At 31.5% G+C, this 25685-nt stretch overlaps 1 protein-coding gene across 1 annotated transcript; it reads left to right on the forward strand.

Annotated features, from left to right (window-relative positions):
* Positions 1–2208: 2208 nt before the first annotated feature.
* On the forward strand, positions 2209–12366 carry LOC104888127 (WAT1-related protein At1g43650). Its single transcript, XM_019248366.3, has 7 exons — positions 2209–2481; positions 3585–3647; positions 8254–8370; positions 9513–9750; positions 10461–10619; positions 11413–11564; positions 11792–12366. Exons 1-7 carry the CDS (start codon positions 2291–2293, stop codon positions 12006–12008), a joined length of 1137 nt encoding a protein of 378 aa, XP_019103911.2. The 5' UTR covers positions 2209–2290; the 3' UTR covers positions 12009–12366.
* Positions 12367–25685: the final 13319 nt, after the last annotated feature.

Genomic DNA, 25685 nt, shown 5'->3' on the forward strand with positions numbered 1-25685 from the left:
TTGTTCTAATACCATTTGTAACACCCTGACCCTTACGGGGTTGAGCCTATCGTCACCAATGTGCATCCAGGGCCAACAACTGTCTTCAATAACCAACACAATATTTTCTGACGCATTTTGTTCTCACTCATGCGCACCACGAGAAACTTCCCAAAATCTCACCCATCCCTAGATTACTTCTAGTCAAGCACCCTTAACTCTAGAGTAACTAAGGAATTAAGCTCCCTAAAAGAAAGATTAATTTTGTTGGAATGAGTAGCTTGCTAAATCCCTTAAAGCAATTATGAGGGGTATTATAGTTACAATCGCATATATATTTTATAAAGTGGCTGACATCTAATTTAGTTAGTAAAATTTTACGAGGGTGGTTTTTAAAACTTGTGATCAAATTTCATATACTTCCTCCGTTTCTTTTTACTCGCTACACTTTCTATTATGGGAAGTTTCACATTACTTGCTACACTTCTTTTTTTGGCAATAAACTCTCTCTATCTCTCTCCTCCCACATGGGTCCCTTTTCTTTTTACTTCCAACTCTCTCTTCTCCAAAAATTACCTAGGAGTCCGTGAAATGAGAAGTGTAGCGAGTAAAAAGAAACGGAGGAAGTATATTACCATGTGTAGTCACTCATTTATACAAAAAAATAAAAATAATATTTGACAAAGAAAATATTAAAATTTCCATATTTAATTTTTTTTTCTTGAAACCCACCTCATATTTTTCTAAAAATTGGGAGAGGGTCGCATGTGATACTTTGCAGTTTGCACACTTGCTTAGTGACAGTAGACAGTACTCACAGTAGGTAGTGCAATACATATTACAGCCTTAGATTCTTAGAGGAGTGTGGAAGAGTTGCTATTCTAAACAACTCCAATCAAAACTGTGCTCAAAGGACAGAAAAACTAAACCTTTTAATTTTAGTATTTTTTTAAACATATATCTGAATTCTGAAACATGAAAAGCTCATGTTGGATTTGTTTAATCAAAGAAAGATAAAGACACAGACAATGGGCGGCTCTGCGCACACAATTTCCCTTTACAAATGTGCACTTAGAGTCTTAGACAGACCCAAGTAAATTGGTGCACTTCTCCAGTTCTCCTCATGTGTTTATAAATTTATATACATATACTAATATACCCATAATACACTACATTTACCACATTCACACATACAAACAATTATATGAGTGGAGCACACTACATTAAAAACTTTCCTTTTCTTAATGTAATCTAACTAGTTATTAGGTCCGAGCTATGCCCCGAGTAAGAAAATATTTCATTTATTAATATAATACTCCCTCTATTTTTTCTTATCTTTCTCACTTAGAATCTTGGCACTATTCATACTTAGAGAGAATCTTATCATTGTTTCACAATTTATAAGAAAAAAACATAGTCATGTGGGATCTTGTTTGATTCGTCTCAATTAGTACATTATTAATATTCAATCGTTATAATTTTTACTAATATATAATGAAAGATATTTAAGCTTAAAGAAGTGCATTGGGAGACGTGCATAGGAAAGTGGGAATGATAAAAAAAAAACAGAGGGAGTACTTTATAGTAACAACACTAAATACAACTTTGGTTAAAAGTTTAATATACAACCTCTGTTTTTATTTAGTTGCAACATTTTGACTTTCACGCTTGCCAATGTACAATTTCAAATCGTTTTATCTCTAATTGTATGTAAGTAAAAATTATAAAAATTTGTATTATGAAAGCTTACATCGAAACGAATCAAACAAGACCCCACATGACTATATTTTGTTTAACATATAAATCAATAAATGTGGTCAAATAAGAGAACATGAATAGTGCAATTTGTCAAACGTTGCAACTAAAAAAGAACGGAGGTAGTATGTACTTGAGGTCTTGTGATCAAACCCTATACTATGCAATTTACTAAAACTTTCTAGGGAGAGTGCCACGTGGAGAGTTTCTTGTTTTCGCACGCCTTTTAATATATTTGTATAAATAATCTTCTAATAGTTATTCATCTTCCTCCCCATTTTTTTAATATGTTCGCAACATCTGTTAATGCAACCCACCTATAACAGTCAGCTGACAAGTCTTCCCCACATTTTCTTATATTCTCTCTAATCAATTATTTTGATACTTTAATTCTCCACTTTATACCAGAATCCCTTTTCTTTATATGTATATATATAGTGAAGTTAATGATGCTACTTAGGGTAGTAAGTAAAATGCCCTTTTTCCTTGCGTTTCTTTCCTTCTTCCATTAGAATACAAAGAAAGAAAAAAAAGAGTGTGTGACAAAGAATTAAAGATGGAATGTAGAAAATTGCTCAAAGGTTCAGGTCCATTAGTAGGTATGATAATGGTGCAAGTAATATCAACTGGGTTGCAAATACTTTCAAGGGTTATTTTAACACAAGGAACCTTCATTTTTGCTCTCATGGCTTATCGCCATCTTCTTGCTGCTCTTTGCATTGCTCCTTTCGCATTTTTTCTTGAAAGGTACTCCCTCTGTTTTATTTTATCGTTCTCACTTAGAATCTTAACACTATTTATACTTAGAGACAATCTTCTTCTCAATTTTTTTCTATTAATTTCTTTTGTAATCTTCTATTTTTTCTTAAATTAATTTCTTTGTGTTTTCCGATTTTTTAAGAATTATCATTTTGTTACATTACCATTGATATAATTTATAGATTAGGCATATATAAAATTCTTCTAGGAAAAAATTATATTTGAAGAAAATATCTCTACAAAAAGGTACTTCGTATGATCTTGTGTTTTTTACTAGAATGATGAACATTGAACAATTACATTGTTTTGCTTTATGTTGTACATATATATTTTTTTAAGTTTTTTTGCTTTGTATATCATATTACATACCAAAATTGTTTAATACTTCCTCTGTTTAGAAATAGTTGCACCATTTCTACTTTTCACGCATGCCGATGTATGATTTCAACCATTAATATCTTTAATTATCAATAAGTAAAAATTATAAAAAGTTTATATTAAAAAAAATTATATCGAGACGAATCTAACAAGATCCCACATGACTATGTTTTTCCTAAAATATAAATCACTAAAGACAATCTAAGTGTAAGATGTGAATAGTGCACAAAATAGAAATGGTGCAACTATTTCTAAACGGAGGAAGTATTACTTATGTGACTTAAAAGATTACATGCAAACGTATTCAAACTTATTATTCCAACGTTGAACAGTTACATTTTTTGCTTCTTTGATTTTGTTATTAAAATGAGGATGTTGTAAATGGTTTACTTAAAGTACCCTCATTTTGGGGAACTTGATTTAGTTTACTAAACGTTTCAAAAAACATTATTCCAAGCTTTTGAACTTTTTTCCCCAATTTTAGTCTACAAGTTGAAACTAAATTTGTTTTTAATGTATTTTGATTAATTGGATCAAATTTACCATAGTAATACTAATGTGTTAGTAATAAAAACTAAAGTTTAATGAGTATTAACTATTAATATGTACGTTGGAAATATGCTAATCTTGGGTAAATATTCAGTTAATCTATTGACTTTAATTTACTATGTAATCTGAAAAGTGAGATTTTGTGAATGATATGATGGCTGCAGGGGAAATGGAACAAAGTTGACCTTAATGGTGGGAGTTTGGGTCTTTCTTAGCTCTTTATCCGGGTAAGTTAATTAAACTTTGTCTTTTACAGTATTTAAGATGTTTGATTATTAATATTTTAATTGAAAATCATCAATATATAGTAACCTTAAAAATCTAGATTAGTAATGTTCTCCCCAACTTATTTTCAGTTCAGTTCAATTCTGATTAATTCAGTTCAGTTCAATTCAGCTCTGAACAATACTTTTACTCTCACACATCACTATTCATTTCAGTTCAGTTTAATTCAGTTCAGCTGTTTTATGCCGGAGAAAACATGCCCTTATGGTAATTGATTAATCTAAATAAAGTTATTATATAAAATGACCTTTTAGTTATTCAGAAGGTTATTCATGACATTCATGAAATAATTTCCGTTAGGCCTAGGTGATTTTCGCTTAATAGGTAACTAACTTAGGTTAAATTTAACCTAAAGACTTAAACTTAACAAAAATTACAAATCAAGATAAATTATTGAAGTGGTACTATATATTGGTAAAAGAAAACACTGAGTATTTATTTTATATAAAAAAAAAGTTAATTATATTCTTTTTCACATAATAGTAAAAGAAAGAAAGTTAAAGTTTATACACTTTGAAAATAAAGAATAAATAATTACTCTTTTATGATAAAGGTAGTAATATTATTTTTTCACCACTAACTTGTTAACTGATTCATTGTACTAAATTGTCAGTGATTAAAAAGAAGCTAAATTATTTTGACTTTCTCTATTTGGAGCAGCCACTAACAAAACTTATAGGCAACCAACCTAAATGTTTTTTTTTGGGTATCAGTCTAAGATAACTGTATAAGGTACAAAAGTCCTTTACGTTAAAACTTAGGGCACTTGGCAATTGCTAAGGTCAAAAGAAAATTCTCAAAAAATCATATGCCACACGTTATATTTGTCTTTCCAACTAATTATGTTGATTTTCTTTTTGATTCTCAAACATAAAATGATGATTGATGACTTGGTTTCTTTGGACATATTCGTGCATCCCTTTAGTCCTTAGGTTAGCTTAGCTTTAGAAATTCTAGGGTGGTATATCAACGTTTATTTTCTTTGTATAGGGTACGGAATATGCACCTTTAGAAAATATGCATGATATTTTATTTGGATACTTCCTCTGTTTTTTTTTTTTTTTTTATCGTTGTCACTTAGAATTTTAACACTATTTATATCTGGAGAAAATCTTCTCAATTTATAAGAAAAAATATAGTCATGTGGGGTCTTATTTAATTCGTCTCATTAGTACATTATTAATATTCAATCGTTATAATTTGTACTAATATATAATAAAAAATATTTAAGTTCAAAGATGTGCATTAGAAGATGCGCATAAGAAAGTGAGAAAGATTAAAAAAAAAAACAGAGTTTTTTTTTTTTTTGACATCATAGGATAATACACGATTGAGAAGATAAACAAAATATTGAAAAACAGAGTGAGTACTTCATAATTGCTTGATGGAGTAAACATATTGCAATATACTACTTTGCTTGTATCCGGCCATCTTCTAGTAGATCTTAATTTTACCAAATAAATACTTTTGAAAAATACTATAACAAACATTTAATTTGTAGCCTGATAACTATACTTTTTGTGTGAAAAAAAAATTAAACCTAATTTTTTCGATATATCTAATCATTTTAGTTAAGTTTTGGCATGATATTGTTTGTTCAAGTTATACTATCAAAGGCGACACTAACTTCGTACGGATGGAACAAAACGTAATCCTTGAACAAAACAAGTTCAATTGTCACACTAAGTTGATAATTATTCTCCTCCTAATTTATCTGATCTTCTAGAGCTTGTTTTGGTCCAAGAAAAAGGGCAACGCGTACTCTTAATTACAATTTTCAAAAATTATTAAAAGAGATCGTCTAATTTTAATATAAAAGTAGATCTAGTCACTAAATGGATTAAACTACTCACTGAAAGAAATTAACCTAAGCTAGTCATCACAATTGAGCTAATAAATGTATTCTTTATTTGATTTCTCTTTGCAAAAATATTGATAATTAATGCTTTATATACACTGAACGAGTACAAAGTAAGTGAATATTATTTTCATTAAGCTACTCCCAATCACTCACAAAACCATTTCCCTTCTACATAATTTTAATAACTATAATCATCTTGTCAAAATATCTTAATTAACCATAAGTCTATAACCAAATTTTAAGTGTTTATTATTAAAACTCTTACAATCTTAGCCTTAAGAGTTAAGAGTAGTAAATCATTTTTGGGTGCAAGAGTAGTATGTACTTAGTACTCTTTTTAGAGATCTTAATATTTGTAATTACTTTACGCAAAAAAAGTGACGAATATTTTCTTATAAAATAAAATAAAATGGACAACCAAAATAATAGTTTTTGAACTACTTGGCAACCACACGATTCTTACTTGTGAAGTAATTATACTCCATTTGGTACACTCCTATCCTGGCTTAGCATTCATTCTTTAAGTAGCTTGTCCTAATTGCTAATTATTTTTTTAGAAAAAATTATTTTAAATAAATCAACATTTGCACGGTTTTTATATGTTAAGTCTACTTTTTGATTATTCCTGATTGAGTTAGGCTTGTATGTATGTTTTTTTCTATTGAGTTTTAACCTGTTTGTGACTTGTTTAGTAGGTTACTTATGATAAGTGTTACATACAATAATGTCCCTTCTTCTAAAGCAGGCGAGGGTGGAGGTGGGACATTGTAACACGTATCATAAATAACCTACTAAGCAAGTCACAAACATTTTAAAATTCAATAAAAGAAAATAGACATACAAACCTAACTCGATAAGAGATAATCAAAAGATAAACTTAAAATAGGAAGATCGCACAAAGATGGACTTATTTAAAACAATTTTTTCTTATCTTTAATTCGGTCAAAAATGTTGACTTAAGATTGATCGTTTATTTTAAACTTATTCATATTCTCTTACCAAATATGTTCATGCATGATTAGTTTGATTTGAAGTGCATCAATTTTCCTTTTAGAATATACCTCTTGCTGGCGTATACTCGTCTTTGAGGGCCTGCTACTTTGCTAGTAGTCGTAGCAAATAGACAAATATTATGCTTTCATACATAGCATAGCTTTTGTTTCTATTTAAATCATTAACAACAGCACGAACATTTTGCAATATTTTTGCTTTGGTCTCCCACTCATTGCAATTGATCTTGCCACCACTAAAGATCCAAAAGGAGGAAGAAAATATATTGCTTTGTTTGCTACATGCCTAAATGGTACTACTATGTAGTAGTATATTATTTTTGGGTTGAGTGCTGGCTTTTCTTGAAAATATATTAAATTTTGATGTGATGATCAAACACCTAAAAATAAAATGATTGTTTATTGAGCTGAAAATGGGGCTTTCTAGCTAAATATAGAAAGTAGTTTAGAGTAACATATATACTTTAATTAGTTTTTTGGCTCTTGGAATATAACAACTATTTTACTAAATATTTTTATCAACGACTACTATCGTTGGCTCAACCAGTACTATCGCTTGATTAAACAAGCCAAATAAAAAACTAATAGTTGATTCAAACATCCAATGCAAATCATTAGTATCGACAACTAGTTAATTAGACACAAAAAGCAGCCAATTAGCGAATGTCAAACAAGGTCTTTTTATGTAATAGCTTAATGTTGATCATACTAGTCGAAAGTCGCATATATTATGTTGATTTAGAGGTTCTGGCCTTGGTGTTAAAGGCCCTATCTATTATATATCTTATATAGGGATTTCTTAATTCTTATTATACTTATTTCATGGCCTGCTCCATATCTTGCCGCCCTTGCTTTCTGGCGGAAGGCGAGGAGCTTGCGATGTCCTACGTAAAAAGGGGCTTAACCAGAGGCAAAGAAAGAGTTTTCTTTCTTTGCTATTCAGTTTCTTATATATATATTGGCAGGATACTTTTATTATTATTTTCGAACTTGGTACATAGAGAAACTGTTAGTATACCCTTATTTCAAGAGAAAGATGCTTATATTCTATAATTACATATGGCAATATCTAAACATAAAGCAAGAGATGAAGCAAAGATGGTTGCTTCCATGTTCCATCTTTTCTCTAGACATTAGGTCTTACCGTCACGTCTTAGGAGTCCAATAAGTACATTACCAAACTTTCAAAATAAATATAGATAAATAAAGTAGGAATATATATATTTTTGGATTTTTTAACTTATATAAATTTCTGTCACTTCTCTCGCAATAATACAAATTTTCGATTATTTTTTAATAATAAAAACTTTACATTAAAATTCCTCCAATAGGTCAAGTTGACTTGTAACCGGTAAAACAGGTAAAAAAAATTTTACAAAATGATCTTTTTTCTTTCTCCCTCCTCCCTTAACCTCCACCCACCTGAACCACCTCAGCTTGTTATCTCATACAACAAGTTAACAACCGGCATTGCCCTACTGAAGGAATTTTGATCAAAAGTTTGTATTATTAAAAAATAATCAAAAGTTTGTATTATTGCGAGAGAACGAACAAAAATCTATATTATTCTTGTTAAAAAATCCTATATTCTTCATCTATTCATCCTTTTTATTATGTTTTGAGTGAAAAATAGACTATTTGAATCTGCTAATTGAGTTTTTAACAAACTAAATGCAGGATAACCATGGGTATGGGAATGTTCTATTATGGACTTCGCGACACCACAGCGACATATGCCACCAATTTCCTCAACTTAATTCCAATTGTTACCTTTATGTTTTCCATCATTACAAGGTAGGCAACTAGTCAAGCAGTCATACACCTTTATTTTAAATGCATGCATGACTTTTGCATGGATATACTATAAAACTAAGCATGCTTGTTGATACGTTATGTCAAGTAAATCATTAAGCACGTTTTGTCAAGGATTAAATTATATCTACATTTTATCAAGAGATCATAAATATGTTTTAAGGGTTGCAAGATTTGACTTCTCTCATTTGGTTTGTATTTTATTCTAAACAAACATTTGAAATCATATCTTGTAATTTGGTGCTTATTAGGTCAATGATGACTCCATATGTCATACCAATATTTTATCTATTTACTTTCATAATGACAAATTTTGTTAATGTTGACTATTTTTTTTACCATATTATTTTTACTAATAAGAAAAAAAAAATTATCGTGTGAGAGATTCTTTATTTCGTATTAATTTATATTTTTAAATTCTCAACTTTTATAAAAAAATTTATCTATATGTGAATGAAAATATTTGTAGTTAATATATTTGTCTGATAGTTTTCAGTAAATATAATCATAGTCTACAAATTTATCAATTATTTAGATTAAATTTAATATTTTTATCAAGATCTTTTATGGATTTGAATTGTATATTGTTGTTTCATGCAGTGCTTTTGAGCGTTTTTCTATCCGATTAATTATAAAAATATTATAATTATTTTGTACTGATTAGTATAAACTTCATTTTTGTAATTCAAAGAGAACATCGCTAAAGATGAGTACAATCTTACGAGGTACATCTAAGTTCTAACATTTTATATTATATATCTGTTGATCTCAATGATGATCACATGTGAGTGTTCCACATTAGAGAAAGAAGAGAGATTAATCCACTTTATAAGCTTTAAAGTTCCTCCTCTATCACCTATTGGTTTTAGGAGGGAACCTCCTCGAGCTTGCAAGTAGGGCTAAACTTTTTCTGTAATCTAAAAATTATTTTTTTTGGACGAAATGATGCTTAATCTTTGTAGTTAATATACTTATATACAAATATGTGCTTAGTTGAAACCTTTAGCTTTGATCATTTTCAATTGTTACATTAATGCATGCGAGTAGTTTTCTTGTTTGTTTTCATGAAATAATAACGATCAATAAGTGACTATGTATAACTAACTTGTTCCTATATTCTGTAGAATAGAGAAGTTAAATTTGAGGACAACCAAAGGAAAAGTAAGGGTGGCAGGAACAATCCTCTGCTTGGCTGGAGCTCTTATTATCAGTCTCTACGCAGGAAGTGTTGTTATTTCTGGATCTCATCATGCTCATCTCCCAACTTTGATGATTGCCAAAATCGTCAAGCCAGATTGGACACGTGGCACTATTATACTTGTTGCAAGTGTTTTATCCTATGCTACATGGTTCATAGTGCAGGTATATTACATCATCCGTTCTTTTTTAATTGCAATATCTTGACTTTTCCATAGTTTCAGAATATCAGTATTTACAATTTATTTTTTTGACGTTCGATAATGATTTATACATAAATAGAAATATAGTTATATGAGATCTTATTTGATTAGTATCAATGTGTATTTTTAAATATGTCATTTGCTTAATTTTTGCAAACATATAACTAAAGATATTAATGATTAAAGTTTTGTCTTAACAAGTATGAAAATACAAATATTGCAATTAAAAAAGAACAGAGGAAGTATCTAACTAGTAACCAATTAACCATGTTTAGAGGTGATCAAGGTTACCCCGGCCCGGCCTGATTTTGGGTATGTTTTTCCGGCCACCCGACCCGATTTTTTTTGAAAAAAATCCGGGCTACGGGAATCTAGATTTGGGAAAATAGGCCAAATGTCGTCCTGACTCGAAAATGGCCTGAAAATCCCGGCCCGAAATACCATGCTTTGGCGCGGATTTTTTTTTGCCCGGCCAGCGACTTTTGCCCGAAACAGGCCACTTTTTTGGGTCAAAGCCCGACATGGCCCATGATCACACACCTGACACCTCTAACCATGTTGTAAGCTCATACTTCATATAACATGATGGACCAAGGATTATGGCCCAGTGGGCCAATACTATACATATGAGCATTACTTCTTGAAAATTAAAGAAATTGATATGCATTTCAGGTGAAGTTGCTAAATGCATTTCCATCAAAGTACTGGGCAACAATGTTAACGTGTATATCAGCATCAATTCAAACAGCAGTTGTTGGCCTTTGCTTAGACAGAAGAAAGACTTCATGGCAGCTACGATGGAATCTTCAGCTAATTACCATTGTTTACTCGGTAACTCAAAACATCTCTTTCCTTCTATTCACAAACCTAACTTATGTCGTGTCCTCATGAATTGTCACTTATATGTCCAACCAACTAGGTTTTGGATACCTCGTCATCTATAATACTGTAAAGATATGTACAGACGAGTTATTAAAAATCAAAATTGACCTAGTGGTTGTAAGATCTCTTTCACCTTTATGACAGGGGTTCTCCTCACTCCTTGTGTAGACAAATAAGACAATCTATATATTCAATAGGCGGGAGACTAGGACTATTACATTGCCCCTTATTTTCTATCAACACCTCGAAAAATATCTCTTTACAATTTCACAAACTCAAAAGTCAATATAAGTGATAGTTGTTTGATAACAAACAGTTTGTCATCTGATCTTTTCTACATGTTGTTTGGTGAATATAATTTATAATTATACACCTTTTCAATCAAACTATCATAGTACATAGTTATATCATGGTCGGTGATGTGATTGTTGACTCCCTTGTCAATCATAGCTACTATGTTCAAACCTTTTGATTAGTAGCCAATATTGGCAAGAAAGTCCAAATGAAAGCACATTCAGCAATAATGATATTTTTGTGTTCCAATTCATGCACCAAATCTAATGCAAGAAAATGACTGTAACGTGGATTTCATTGCCAAATGTGAATAATGAACCTAATGTACAGTCGATTTTGTGGGCAGTGACCTAAATTTCAGTCTATAAATTAATTTTAACAAACATAAATATTGTTAATTATAGTCAATAAATTAATTTAAACAAACATAATCATTGTTTAATTTCAGGGAGTATTGGCATCAGCAGCATCATTTTACTTAATCTCATGGGCAGTTGCAAGCAGAGGTCCTACTTATCCAGCCATGTTTAATCCATTATCTCTCATATTTGTAGCCATCATAGAAGTCCTACTTCTTGGAGAAGATCTCAGAACTGGAAGGTAATTTGAACTTTTTTTTGTGTGAAACCATTACATGATCTATCTTTCATGTAGACGGGATTCAATTATAGGTTTCGGATATATTATATATAGTCGAGACAATTATAACATGATATATATGTTGAGTTGGTCTTGGGTATAATATGTTACACCATAACTTATCGTGTAACATGCATAATGACATGACCTGTACAAATAATGACATGAATCTCATTGCGAAAATGCAGTTTGCTTGGCATGCTGGCGATAATAGTGGGATTGTATTTCTTCCTATGGGGTAGTAGGAAAGAAAAGAAGATTGAATCACCCCTGCCTAAATCAGTAAAAGGTGAAATCCAAGTAATGAAAAGCTATGAACGAGAAGGGTCACAATTGTCAGCAACTGTTGTTCCAACTACATCGCCTGTTAGTCATAGCTCTGATGAACAACATGATGGGCTTTAGGCTAAACCAATAATTATTAAATCAGGGATTAGGATTATTACTTATTTATATAGCTACATTGTGCTTAGTTTGTTTTAGTATATATTGTATATTTTTCGTAATTATTTTAGAGTACATCTTGATGTACTTCAAGGAATTTTTACTATAGAAAGGGCATATATTTGAGCCTTTTGTGGTAGTCTAGCACATATGACGCCATTGTCTGAAAATAGTATAGCTCTACTTCAAATTATCTTCATTTACCTACCCTTCCTTGAGATAGTGGCTAAGGCACCTTCATTACTATGCGGGAAATTTTCTTGTACAATTGTTACGCCACGTAGATCTACGGCCTTTCAGGATCCTCGGCTAAGGATTTGGTTGTACCATGTATGATTTACAATAATGTACTGTTGAGGATATTTATGAAAACTATGGATTTTGTGCGTGACATAACTTGTATTTTCTTATAAACCTTGAGAAATGTATAAAAAGAAATAAAAAGGAAAAAAGTGAAAACAAAGTCACAAAGTTGCGTCTTCTTCATATTATTTTCATGTATATATTATTTTTTAAGTAATTTGATAGTACTATATGACTTTTTTTTGCATTGTCTATATATTTCTATCTTCAAGGTAGCAATTTTATATCTCTATATCGTGTCTATATCTGTTTATGTGTAATCTAGGTTGTATTGCTTCTACCTCTGACCCATATCATACAACTCTATGATTACTCTTAATACTCTACATTTTTGAGCTTTTACTGGGACTCATGATAAGATGAAAGGCCCTATCATATCGAAACTTCTCGTAGGTTAATCCAACTTGGGTTTGCGAGCAAACACTTTGAGAGTGGGTGATAGTAAATAAAGAACCTTCTTACCTCAAAATTGACGGTAATCATGGTACCTTAAGGCCCCACTTAGCCACTATCTTAAGGAAGGGTTTCCTTACTACTAGGCCTCAATGCTTTAGTGCTTTACCATAATACCATCTCCGCACAACGTAACATTAATAATTAATTGATTAACCTATAGTAAAAAGAATAAAAATTAAAGAAAAGAAGACATGAAGATCTGGTTTCTTTATTAATTCAGGCTGAATAATGTTAAGGGGAATGGGCCTCCATATTTCCTCAGTAGATCTAATAAGCCAATTGAAGATGAAAGGGGTCCATCTTGAACTTACATCCACGTTTATGTCCAAGAAAACGATTACTCTCCTAGTCTGTTAGCATCTTATGAAAAGAACGGCCCAACAAAGGCATGGAATTCACTTTTGACAGTTTGACTATTAAAAAAAGGCTTGTTAACAAGATTCTATTAGGTAGCACCAGTATATCATATACTTTCTCCCTTTTTTTATTGACTCTTTTCGACTTTTGACATTATTTATATGCATAACTTTGAATATCTTTTGTAATTTATACTTAAGGAAAAATATAGTCATGTGGGAGAATATTTATAGTACACCTGGGTGTACCATGAGCATGGTACACCCAAGACTATTTTCTCCAAATGAGCAAAATGAGCGAATGAGCAAATGAGCAAAATGAACAAATGAGCAAATGAGCTAACATTTCTACTCATTTAAGAAAATGAGAAAAGAATTTTATTACAAAATGAGCAAATGAATAAATGAGTACATGAGCAAAATGCCCATATGAGCAAATTTGGTGTCAAATGAGCACCTGAAGTTCTAATTTATTACAAAAATACCCCCGGGTGTACCATGCTCATGGTACACCCGGGTGTACCATGAGTGAACTCGTCATGTGGGATCTAGTTGGATTCGTCTCAATGTATATATTTTCATAATATTAACCTATGTCTAATTTTTGCTTATTGATAATCAGAGATATAAATATTTAAAATAGTGTATTGGCATGTGTGTTCAAGGAAAACGGGTCAACTAAAAAAAACGAAGGTAGTATATGCATCTAATGAGAGTAAGTTAAATAATTAATAGACAATGGTTAATCATATATAGTAATTCATGATAATTTTTTCCTTAAATTTATTTAAAAATTAACTAATATGACAACTTTTCGGGTTAGATTCGTATTCGGGTCATCCTTATCGGGCCAAGTTTGAGTTGAGTTGGGTTATTTCGGGTTTCGATTCTGTTTCGGGTTATTATATCGGTTAATGCATGTATGAGGCCACTGAGCATAAATCAAGTTAATTACTAAATACATAGAAATAGTGTATTACTCTTACTCATAATGTCGCGCCATTATTTGAGTGAGTGAGGCGTCATATTAGAGAGAGAGGTAATTTTCTTATTTATTAGGCAACATTTTTTAGAACTTTGATTTCACGAACATCACATTGTTGGATATTACAATCTTCATACGGTAGGTGTATGTTTTCATTCGGTAGGTGAGGGGTCCAAGAGATTTTAATGGGGGATGCAATTTAAAGGAAGTAAGTAACGGAGCAGTCAATTATAAGCACATGTTGTGCCTTAATTGCATGTAGGCATGTGCTAGATATTAGCTCTTGGGACCAACACAGAATACCGTGACCAAAGATGGCAAAGAGTCCTCTGCTTAAGAGATTATTTGGTAACGAACAAAGCCATTAGGTCAACAATGTGGTAGAAAAATGGAGTGAACAACAAGCGAAAAGTGACAGACTTTGAGGTCAATCTTGTGGGTCATCAATAAGATCATTCTTTCAATGCCAACAAACTTGGATGCTAATTGCGTATGATCACCTATAATAGTACATAAATACAGTCGATTCTTGAATTTTTTGGATGTAATTCATGATAGAATAAAAACATTATTAGTGACACTTTTTTTTGTTGAATAATGATGTTGTGTGGGAGGCGTCTTATTGCTTTCGAGAGGTAAATAGAGCAGTTGACTTTATGGCTCACGAGTGTCATTCTTGTCCTATATTATATGATGCTTCATTAGTTTTACTTTTATAGTATTGATTTTTCTCTCATCATCCGCAAAGATGTTTTAGGTTGGCCTTTTGATTGAGGAGATGCTCAAAAGTTTGTTCTCATTATAAAAAAAAATGACAGTTTTTTTGTGTTTATGTCTACTAACTTAGTTTGTTAAAGTCTTGAAAAGTGGTACTTAAGACGTGGGGATTAATTCTTGTCTATATTCGCCCTTGTGGTTCTCTTTGCACCAAAAATAAAGTACTTGTTTGTGAGAAATTAGGATCGTTTCTATTTCTTTTTTCTCCATTTTATATCTTTATATTCTTACACATAACTAGTAAAAAAAGGTAAATTCTCAAAATCTTCCTATCTTTTCCTTCACACATTCTTAATTATATTGTTGATCCGGGTCATGGAGATGATCTCATTTGCATGAATAGGTCTTTCAAACTACATTTGATATGCAGTGTTGGCCCGAATAATATAGAGGCCATGTTCTAATACTGAAAAATAGATCAAGAATCCATAAAATATGCAAGCAAACGAAATAACAAATATGCATCAAACTAAACTTTCTCTTCAAAATCTTTTGATACATTTCAAGAAGAGTTGAATTCAAGAAATTAACTTGCAAACATTTTGACTATCAACATCAAGTATTTTATGGTTAAAGACTTTTTTTCAATTTGAAGGCCCCTTTGAAAGTGAGGCATGTTCCATGTCTCACTTGGACATGCTAAGGTCGGGCCTGTTGATATGATATATATAATATGAAAAGGCTATCTTTTAACGAATTATAATTGCAATTAATGTATGTTTGGTTCGACTTATTAAATGAAAGTGAAATAGATACGAAGAAAGAAAGAACTAATAATAATAATTTTTATTTTTATTGGATATTTGGTTCCATTACGGAAACAATATACTTCCTCCGTTTCAAAATAGATGATACATTTTGACTAACACGCTTTTCGATGCACTACTTTGACTACTAATATCTTTAATTATGTATTAGAGTAAAGTATAAAATTTTGATTTTCTGAAAATATACATTAAGACAAATCCAACAACATATTACATTATAACATTTGATTTTACCTAATAGTAAATAATGCATGGTCAAACCTCATTCATGAATAGTGGAAAAGTCAAAATGTACTCCCTCCGTCCCAAAATATAGTTCCCATTTCTATTTTGGGAGTCAAATTTTAAATACTTTGACCAAATATTCTTACTAATGTATACAAAAAAACATACTCATGAGGGGTCTTGTTAGATTCGTTTCAATGTATAAATTTGTAATATCAACTTTTTATATTTTTTTACTAATAAGAAATAGAAGATATCTTAGGTCAAAGGTACGTCTTGGAGACTGTGCAAAATGAAATGGGAACTATATTTTGGGACGGAGGAAGTATTATCTATTTTGAAACGGAGGAAGTACGAGAATTGTAATCTAATGTATTACCATGGGGTTAATTATGATTTCCCTCGAGAAATGAAAACCATTATCCACCCCTCACATCAAATAACAGGTAACAAAAATGGTTTATTCTTTTCGGTGCCAACCCTAAAAAATTTCATACCAAACATGCTCTTATTTTAAGAATATCACATAATATTTCCTACTACTACTAATAATAATATTATGACAAGTGACAAGTGTGTCTGAAATACAGAACTGAAGATGCTTAGGAAACATAAACAAACCATTGCCGAGCCAACAGAATCCAAAATAAATATGATCTAGTTACACCGAATCTAGATCAAGTTCACTTCTTTATTAGTATAAAATAAGATTGGGATGACATTGATTCCATCAAATTCATAACCTGCAGTGTAAAATATTGTAGTTGCTGCCTTGGTGGTGAACTCCATTACACCAATATATGTATGGACAAAACAAGAAAATGATCTCTTATATTTACTTGTCTCCCACATCTAGCTAACAACCTAACTACTTTCTCAGTTTCATTTTAAATACAATAAAAAAATATTATTAGTGAAATATAAAATATTCCTTTATTGCATTTACAACGAAACGACGGAAGTATAATACATCAGTGCATCCAGCAGTGCTAGTAACATAAGGCAATGATGACCACTTATTAAGGCTTGGCATATGTGCCAATCCATTCCTTACTTTTATTGTTACTAGTCTTATATGCACGCGATGCATGCGTTGGTTTGAAAACTTGTTATTTTATTTAGATTTTTTTGCCAAATGCAACTCTTCAAAGTGACCAATTTGCTTTATTTGAAACTGCAATTAAAAATATTGAAATGAAAGGGCTACAATTAACAAAGTGATCACTTAAAAAGGATGTATTTGGCAAATTTATTATATATACTCCATTCATACTATAATTATGATGACATTTAAAATGTCAAAAATTAATAGTTAGATGAATTTAGATATATTAATTTGCCAATATAAAAAACTAATTAAGGTTGTGAGTAATTTTTAATATTAATTTGTTGTGACTGAATTAAAGAGTATCAAAGTAGTGAGTGTTTCAGTTTAAAATTTTCAGGTGGACGTCATGTATACCATATTCTATTATTAAAAAAGGTGAAGATATTTTGTCCATTTAATTTTCTAATTGAAATATTTGACATTATCATTTTTAACTTGTTTTGAATGGCAAGTTCAAATAAGAAATGATTCTTAAATTATTTTCTTTTGTAATTTTTTTTATCTACTTTTTTTTTTATAGTGATGTAAATTATTGATGTTCTTTTGTAGATGCTATTATGTTTTAAAATTAAAGGTGAATGATTCTTAACTGTTCAATACCGTCACTGTAAAATTTGGTCGATAATTTAATAATTTTCTTTTCAGCGACTTTAGTATAGTTCTTTAACAATTATAAATATTAATAAACCATATTGTTTGAACTTTGTAATATCACATATATTGCTAACTTTTTCTGGTTGAAGATTCTAATTGATTTCGTGAATTGATTGTCAATCTAGTTTTTCAAGTTATTAATGGTATTGCATATTCAATTTTTGACGCACTCATATGGCAAGTTTCATTGAATCTCAATTTTCAATTTTTTATAAAAAAAAAATATTATTTTAAATTATTAAAGGGTATTTTAATCACTTCAAAAAAGGACACCACACCTCCTCCCTTGGCTTATATAATAGAGATTAATGGTAAGGGAAAATATCGAATACAACCTCTTAAAGGTAAATTAATTCAGATTTGTAACTTGTAAGACATGTCCATTAAAGATGAAAAAAGGATAAGGAAAATCACCATCTCTATAAAAACGCGTTTAAAAGGTAAAAGTCGTACCAATTGCTACACCAATAAAACAAATATGATAATAAGGAGCTTCAAATTTTCCAATGAAAGCAAGCATTAATATTATTGCAGAACAGGGTATTCTACAATCAATTAGTTCAAGATCTTACTTACAATCTAATATAAGAAAGAATATAATGAGCTCAAGCTGAATACACTCACAATATATCACATATTATGCGAGCTTGAGCTAAACAAGCTAAGAAAAGCATCCTGAATTAAACTATGAACTTGAGAGGAATTAAGGGCAATGTAACAGTACACAAGCTCTTCCATGTCTCCCCAATTACAAACTCCAACCTCTCGAATCATTTCGAGTATCGATTTTTTCAAATCGAAGAAAGGATCTTTCGTGTATAATACTGCACATATCGCATTATTAGCCCAAACATCACCAACATCACTAGGCAAGTTAGCTGAAAAACTAATCCTCGTGCTTCGATTTCTTGACAACATCAACTTCTTATGTTGTTTGTACTTTGATTTTGCATCAACTTCACCCATTGTATTAGATTAGGTGCAAAATGTGGAGGATGATAAGAACATACAATGTGGTTAAGTTAGTGTTATATGGGAAGAATAAGTGTATGTATGGGAGAGTTTTGAGTGTGTTTGTTTTTTTGTTGGTGTGTGTTATTATTGATTTTGATTGAGGAGTGGGAAGTATGGGAGGAGCCTGAGGGAATTTAATAGCAAATGGTCGAAAGGGTGTAACGGAATGTCTGGTGCAAAGGGAAAAGCTCATGTGAGCATTTATGTTGCAAAACAATCATGTCTTTCATCTATTGTTGTCAACCCTTTTAATTTGTTTGCTACTGCCTACTGATGTCTTTGGTCACTGTTGGGGAAGTTAATTTTGAGATTTTTTTTTTCTTGGGTCTTTTTATTATGGATATCCCCTAAAAGAAGTTAGGGATTTAACTCTATAAGGGGCTGGATTATACTAACTGGGGTTGGCGTAAGTGGTTAAGGGCCTCTCGCTCCTTAATCAAGGTCTCGGGTTTGAGATTTTGAGTCTTGGGTATGGAAAAAATTCCAGTTGGGAGGGATGCTATCCTTTAAGATACCCATAGCATGTAAACTCTCGCAGAAGATTAGTCCACTCGCCAAAGGCGGTGGGAAACTTCTCGTAGTTGGACCAAAAAATAAGGGGATGGATTATATAAGTAAGAAATCAAAGAAAACAACAATATATAGTAAAATATACATGGATTTTTAATATGATGGAGACAACATGAATTTACAATTGATCGGATTACACAATTGGCCAATACCTCATATTCTCATAGTGACCTTCTAAGTTTCTAATTTATGACTACGTACTACCTAAACCCTAGGCCAACTAGGATTGTAAATATTATAAAACATTCCTAGCTAGCACTAACAACTAGATATTATGATTACAAGTAGACTATCACTCTAACTTTCGTGTATGCATGAAGTTGGTAGTAGGATATTGTTGAACCCCATATATGTTGTGTACATGTATGTGAGTTGTCCCATATTGGAGAAAGAGGAGAGAAAGTGTCATAATATAAGTTAGAGGAGCTACTCCTACTATTGTCAATTTGTTTTAGTATGGGACTTCATTTGGACTTATATGTGTACCAAACTCTCCTTCGTATTGGGTTGGTATCAGAGCCCAAGTTGCTGTGTCTTTCATAATGGGCATTTGTCAAGCAACTGGATAAGGGCTTCAATTGGACGTTCATTCCCGATGAGGATATTAATGTGTACAGTTCGACATTGGAGAAAGAGGCTTTTAAGTTCCATCAAATTTATCAGATATCAACTAGAACTGGAAGACTCGTAATAAAGAAGAGATTGAATTTTTAAAAGAATTACGGACAAACTTCAACAACAAATCCCATAGCTTAGATTTATATATCAAACACAGACTACCCTAGGTCCCTAGTGACCAAGTGCTGAAAATTGAAATCGTATACCAAATTATGTGGACAAATGTACATGTTTGAAAATCATAATAGATCACTACACCGAACTTGTAACCATAACACAACTATTAAAAAAAGTAAAAAAAAAAAAAAAAAAAACTCATTTTAATTTCCCAATATAACCCGCTATATAACCATTATAAGAAGTGCAAACAGTTTATTGAGCAATATGAATTTTGTAAGTTATGATCAACACTCATAATGATTTTTAGTTCTAAATATGAAAATGGGTTTAGCTAGCTTCTCAAATTAGCTAACTAAAATGGCGAATAAGTTGAGTAAAAATACGATAGATAATAAAATTTAGCTAGTTGTTCCTCGATATGTTATAATTTATAAGATTATAATACCCAATCGCTATTAATATAATGTTTGTGACCTCAATAATTTCTGTGTTTGATCATCGAAGGTTAACTATTCATCCATTTTTATATATGGTGTTGATAAAAAAAATTTGACATCGAGAAATGTTAAGAGCAACCAATAAGTGGAAACTCGCATTGTACATTTGTGCAATAAACCTCCTAACTATAAATTGCGAGAAGTCCTATTAGAAAATAAATAAAATGCAAGAAGCCATCACGCCAACTAGTAGAAAATTCAATCTTTTGGCTGAGGTTGCAAATTGCAATGCTCGAGATTTAGGCCCATTTCACGCTGCAAAATAGTATATAAAATAATGTATCACAAAGTAATTTTTGTGAGGAATGGAAACTAATCTACTAAGGGCATGTTCTCTTCGGCATAAAACAGTTGAACTGAACTGAACTGAACTGAATTGAACTGAATTGATCTGAACTGAACTGAACTGATCTGAACTGAACTGAACTGAACTGAACTGAATTGAACTGAACTGAACTGAAATGAATAGTGATATGTGAGAGTAAAAGTATTGTCAAGAGCTGAACTGAACTGATCTGAACTGAATTGAATTGAATTGAACTGAATTGAACTGAACTAAACTGAATTGAACTGAATTGAACTGAACTGAACTGAAAATAAGCTGGGGAGAACATGCCCTAAGTACTTGAAATTGTTCCTCAAACTCAAGGGGATTTTGTTGCTCGGAGACACATAATCCAAAATGTCATGATTTGTTAGAATTATAGCAATTAGCATGCAAGATAAAGAATTCACCACCTGCAGGAATCAGGATGTATGATAAAAGTGGATCTTAAAAGGACATATATTGCATATTAATGGGTTTTCTTAATCAATATTGGTCTTACATATATGTGTGTTGTTTACGATTGTGAACATAAAAGTAAAATTTGTATATTACATCTAATAATCTCAAATCTCAAATAATACGTAAGAAAAAACGTTTACATACTTTTTTTATAGAAAAAGTTGACACCATTTCAATTCTCTTTAACAAACATTAAATAATCACATGCATATGTAGCGAAAACCATATTTAAACAATGTTTGCATCACTTTTTTATTATTATGTGATTTAGGGTAATTTAGTCTTTATATGTGAATATGAAGCTACTCAAGAGATGGCTTACGGAATAGAGAGATGCGAGCTTGTTATGACATAGTAATAGACTATATGTGCGACTATTCCAAAATACTATTCTAGTGATATTATTTCATAAAATTGAATTTCGCCTTAAGTAAATAGTAGAATCGGGGATTAGGGAACCATACTAGCAACTTACTCCACGAGAAGCGAATGAACGTATTGTTTGTACGAATTACCATTTAGCTAATAAGGTTGTGGATATTCCACAATGATGAATGGTGAATTATATAGGTATAATTCTATCATAATAGGATTATAATAGGGAGATCTATATATCTATTCTCTATTTCACAACTTGTTTTCCCGCCACTTTTAATGATTTAATGCATATGTAACTTTATTCGTTCAAAAATTGAAAAAAAGGTATAAAATAACATAAAACTCAACTTTTTACATTCACAAAGCCCAACAAAAGAAACTAAATACGAAAATGTTACTATAGACCATTTGGGTTAACCTAGAACTCTAGATTATAATCGAGCACATATCCACACCTAGACAGTAACCTAAATTGACTCGACCCGAAATAACACGTGGCACGGAGAGACCAGACCTGATTGGCAGGTCATGGACTCATGGCTCATGGTATGGACGTATGGTAGGCTACTAAGCTATGTCTGACTGTCCTTTTGTAGTGGATTGTAAATGGGCCTATCACTGTCACTCAAACTTGAAAATGAACAGTGTACAGGCCATAGGCCCATAAGAAGCTTAATTTGATATCATGTGGGCATCTAGTCTACCCAAAAAAAATAATCCTACCTCGCTGTCTGAATTCATGCGAAGCCCAGTTTGCGAACAAGTCATTACCTTGTTGGGCCATAACTCCACGAATATTGTCTATACTTTCTTCAATATCTCAATTTCTCATTTTCTTCTTTATATTACTCTGTCAGAGAAAATTCAGCTAATTATCCCCGTGATTTACAATTATGACATCATAAAACTGACTCTTACTCAATTTACTTAACAGTTAACAACACCGTCTTAAAAAATTTTGGGGCTCCCTTAGTAAGTATAAAGTTAGGCCCTAAATTTTAAAATATTAAGCATAAATTGTGAAAATATAAATAATGTATTTTATAAAATAGTCATTTTGAAAAAAAATTGACAAAATAAAGCTCGAGTTTGAACAATATATGACTAAAACAAACATTTGATGCAAGACTTTTGGACCTCCCTAAAATGTGAGGTCATGTGCTATAGGTCGCTTTGCACGCCATAATAGACGGTCATGTTACTTAACTAGCCTTGAGAATCTCGTGTAATAAGTAAACAAAATATGAGGTAGGACGATTCCTTGCAAACTATCGTTTCACAATTCATAACCCCCAGTCATAATCGTTGATGAAGCCTGAAGGTAATATGTTATAGACTCGAGTAACAAAATTGTAGATACGAGTTAAGGTTAAAATAAAAAGGTCGGCGACATAACATTGAAAAATAAAGTAGGCGGCGAACGAGTTTTTTTTTATATAAAAGAAACGGATGCATTAAATTAAGAAGCTGTGGCTAAAAGCCTTAATACAAATTCGTCCTAAATATTCAAGAGGTAACTAAGGGGGTGGGGATAAGTCTGGTTACATTAATAACTTATAAGTTATCTTTGCTTCATTCCTTTGCGAATCTATCTGCGATGTAGTTGAACTTCCTTGGGCATAATTGGACCTCCATATATTGGAAGCATTGGTTGTGAACCCTGCACATCTTATCAATTATAAGAGTCGTCGCCGTTTCATTTTGGTGTAATTATTAGAGTAATATTGTATGTAAAAGGATAGTAGGGATTTTTACTAATCTTATGTCTGTATTGTAAACACTATATATTGAATGTCAGGGTTAACCTAAGTAGGTTAACACAATTATTCTCCAAAATTTTATTTCTTTAAAAAAAAAAAAAACCGAAACAACTTTTGATTGGTATTTCACAAATTGGATGAAATCAAAACAACAAATTAACAACAGTTGGTTCACAAGAAATTGAACCCTAATTGAAACCGTCTTTTTACTAACTTATCTACATTTGTTACAACTTATTCGAACTTAATTTATACTTTCTTCGTCAAGAAATAGTTGCACCATTTGCATGTTTACTATTTACGTCTTACACTTTGATTATCATTGGTGATTTATATTTTAGGAAAAATATAGTCATATGGGATCTTGTTAGATTCGTCTCAATGTATATTTTTTTAATATTAATTTTTTATAGTTTTTATTCGTTGATAATTGAAGATAATTAACGTTTGAAATCATGCATCGACAAGCGTGAAAATATGAAATGATGCAACTATTTCTAAACGGAGGAAGTAAGATTTTAAAACTTGTTAGAATTTGTATGAACTTATTTAAATTTGTTTCATTTCATTAGAATATTAGTACTTGTACGAACTTTTATAAACTAATTAAATCAACATAAACTTTTTTTTTTGAGATGAACCAAACACACCATTGTGAAACATAAAGGTACAAACTTAACATCACTTTTTAATACTTATTATTGTGAAACATACGTCGATGTTAGGCCATGATTCTAATCGTGAGATGCCAATTTTAACAAGAAGTGATAAGCTTAACTAATGCCGGCAAAGGTTGACCAAATTCGAGAATCCGATCAGAACTTGACTCGATATAAGCGGGTTCGAGTTGAAGGGTTTGACATGTTTAATTAAATGGGTTGATTTAAATCCGACCTGAAAACTAAACGGGTTAGGTTTGGGTTGAAATTTCAATCCAAAATAACCCACCTAGCCCGTTTAAATTAATTATAAAGCCAGACTCACGAAGAGATAGAGTATGAGAAAGAGAAAGTGGGAAGAATAAACTCGTAAATTAGCCTAATTTATATAATTGAAAATGGAATTATATGTTGCAGCTTCAAGTGATAAAGGAATAGAAGAAGTGACGTGGAGACTATACAAAAGGACACAACAAATTATTGATAAAAGCTATAGGGGCTGAATTCTCCCGATTAATTATATATATATTTTCATACATAATTCTCACCATAGAGAATTTGCCCACCTATTTTTGAATCTCAATTTTTTTAAAAAAAAATCAGATATTAAACGGACGACTTTAGGTCACCCCGTTTATAAACAGGTTAGGTTTCAGAGTTGGAATTTCTGACATGTTTAAGCAAATGGTTCGGATTCGAGAGTACTGACCTGTTTATGTAAACAGGTCGACCTGAATTTGACTCGATCCGATCTGGTTGTTAGCCCTAAGCTTAACAAGGAGAATAATTTGTTAGAAAAATCAGACGTGTTCCACCGTCGAACATTCAGGCAGTATTGCTTTCTTTTTTGTGATTTTAAATTTGGAGTGGCCTACTAAATTTGGCATTGTGCTATGATTAAGATAGCATGCAGCTAGGTAGTACTCACGACTCACGACCAATGTTCATTAATTGGTGGCTCATGTAGCATCCTTAAAATTGTTTAATGACAATCACTTATATCATCATATCGATTTTTTTTTTTTTTTTTGAATGGCAGCTTCTTTCTTAACCAGTGGAATAAGTTTAGGGTAAACAACTAAACATCTCTTTCAACATTAGAATTACATGGTCGATCATGAAATAAACCAACTAAAATACCAATTGGGGTTGACGTGAGTGGTTATTAAGGGTCTCTCGCTCCTTAATCAAGGTCTTTGGTTCGAGCATTGGATATGAAAGAAATCCCAGTTGGGAGAGATGCTGCTCTTTGAGGTACCCATGCAAACTCTCACAAGAGATTAGTTCACTTGCTGAAAGCGGTGGAAAACTCCTCATAGTAGGATAATAAAATAAAATAAAGGGTTTTTTCACCAAATACCCGCAACAAATTAACAAATTCACTATATACCCTCAATGTTTCAGAAATGCAACATATACCCTTGAGTTTTCGAAAACTGTGCACCATATACCCTTTTCCTAACTGCTGTTAATCCACCGTTAGATTTATTTACGACTTTGCCATTATTAAGACATAATCCTAATTTAAACCTAACCCTAACCGT

This window comes from Beta vulgaris, chromosome 3 (assembly GCF_026745355.1).
Source record: "Beta vulgaris subsp. vulgaris cultivar EL10 chromosome 3, EL10.2, whole genome shotgun sequence".
NCBI classification, from domain to species: Eukaryota; Viridiplantae; Streptophyta; class Magnoliopsida; order Caryophyllales; family Amaranthaceae; genus Beta; species Beta vulgaris.

Excerpts from the sequence above, each read along its gene's own strand:
- LOC104888127 (XM_019248366.3), top strand. The coding sequence starts at position 2,291 with ATGGAATGTAGAAAATTGCTCAAAGGTTCAGGTCCATTAGTAGGTATG. Across the intron at positions 2,482-3,584 it reads TTCGCATTTTTTCTTGAAAG|GGGAAATGGAACAAAGTTGA; the intron begins GTACTCCCTCTG and ends TGATGGCTGCAG. Across the intron at positions 3,648-8,253 it reads TTTCTTAGCTCTTTATCCGG|GATAACCATGGGTATGGGAA; the intron begins GTAAGTTAATTA and ends AACTAAATGCAG.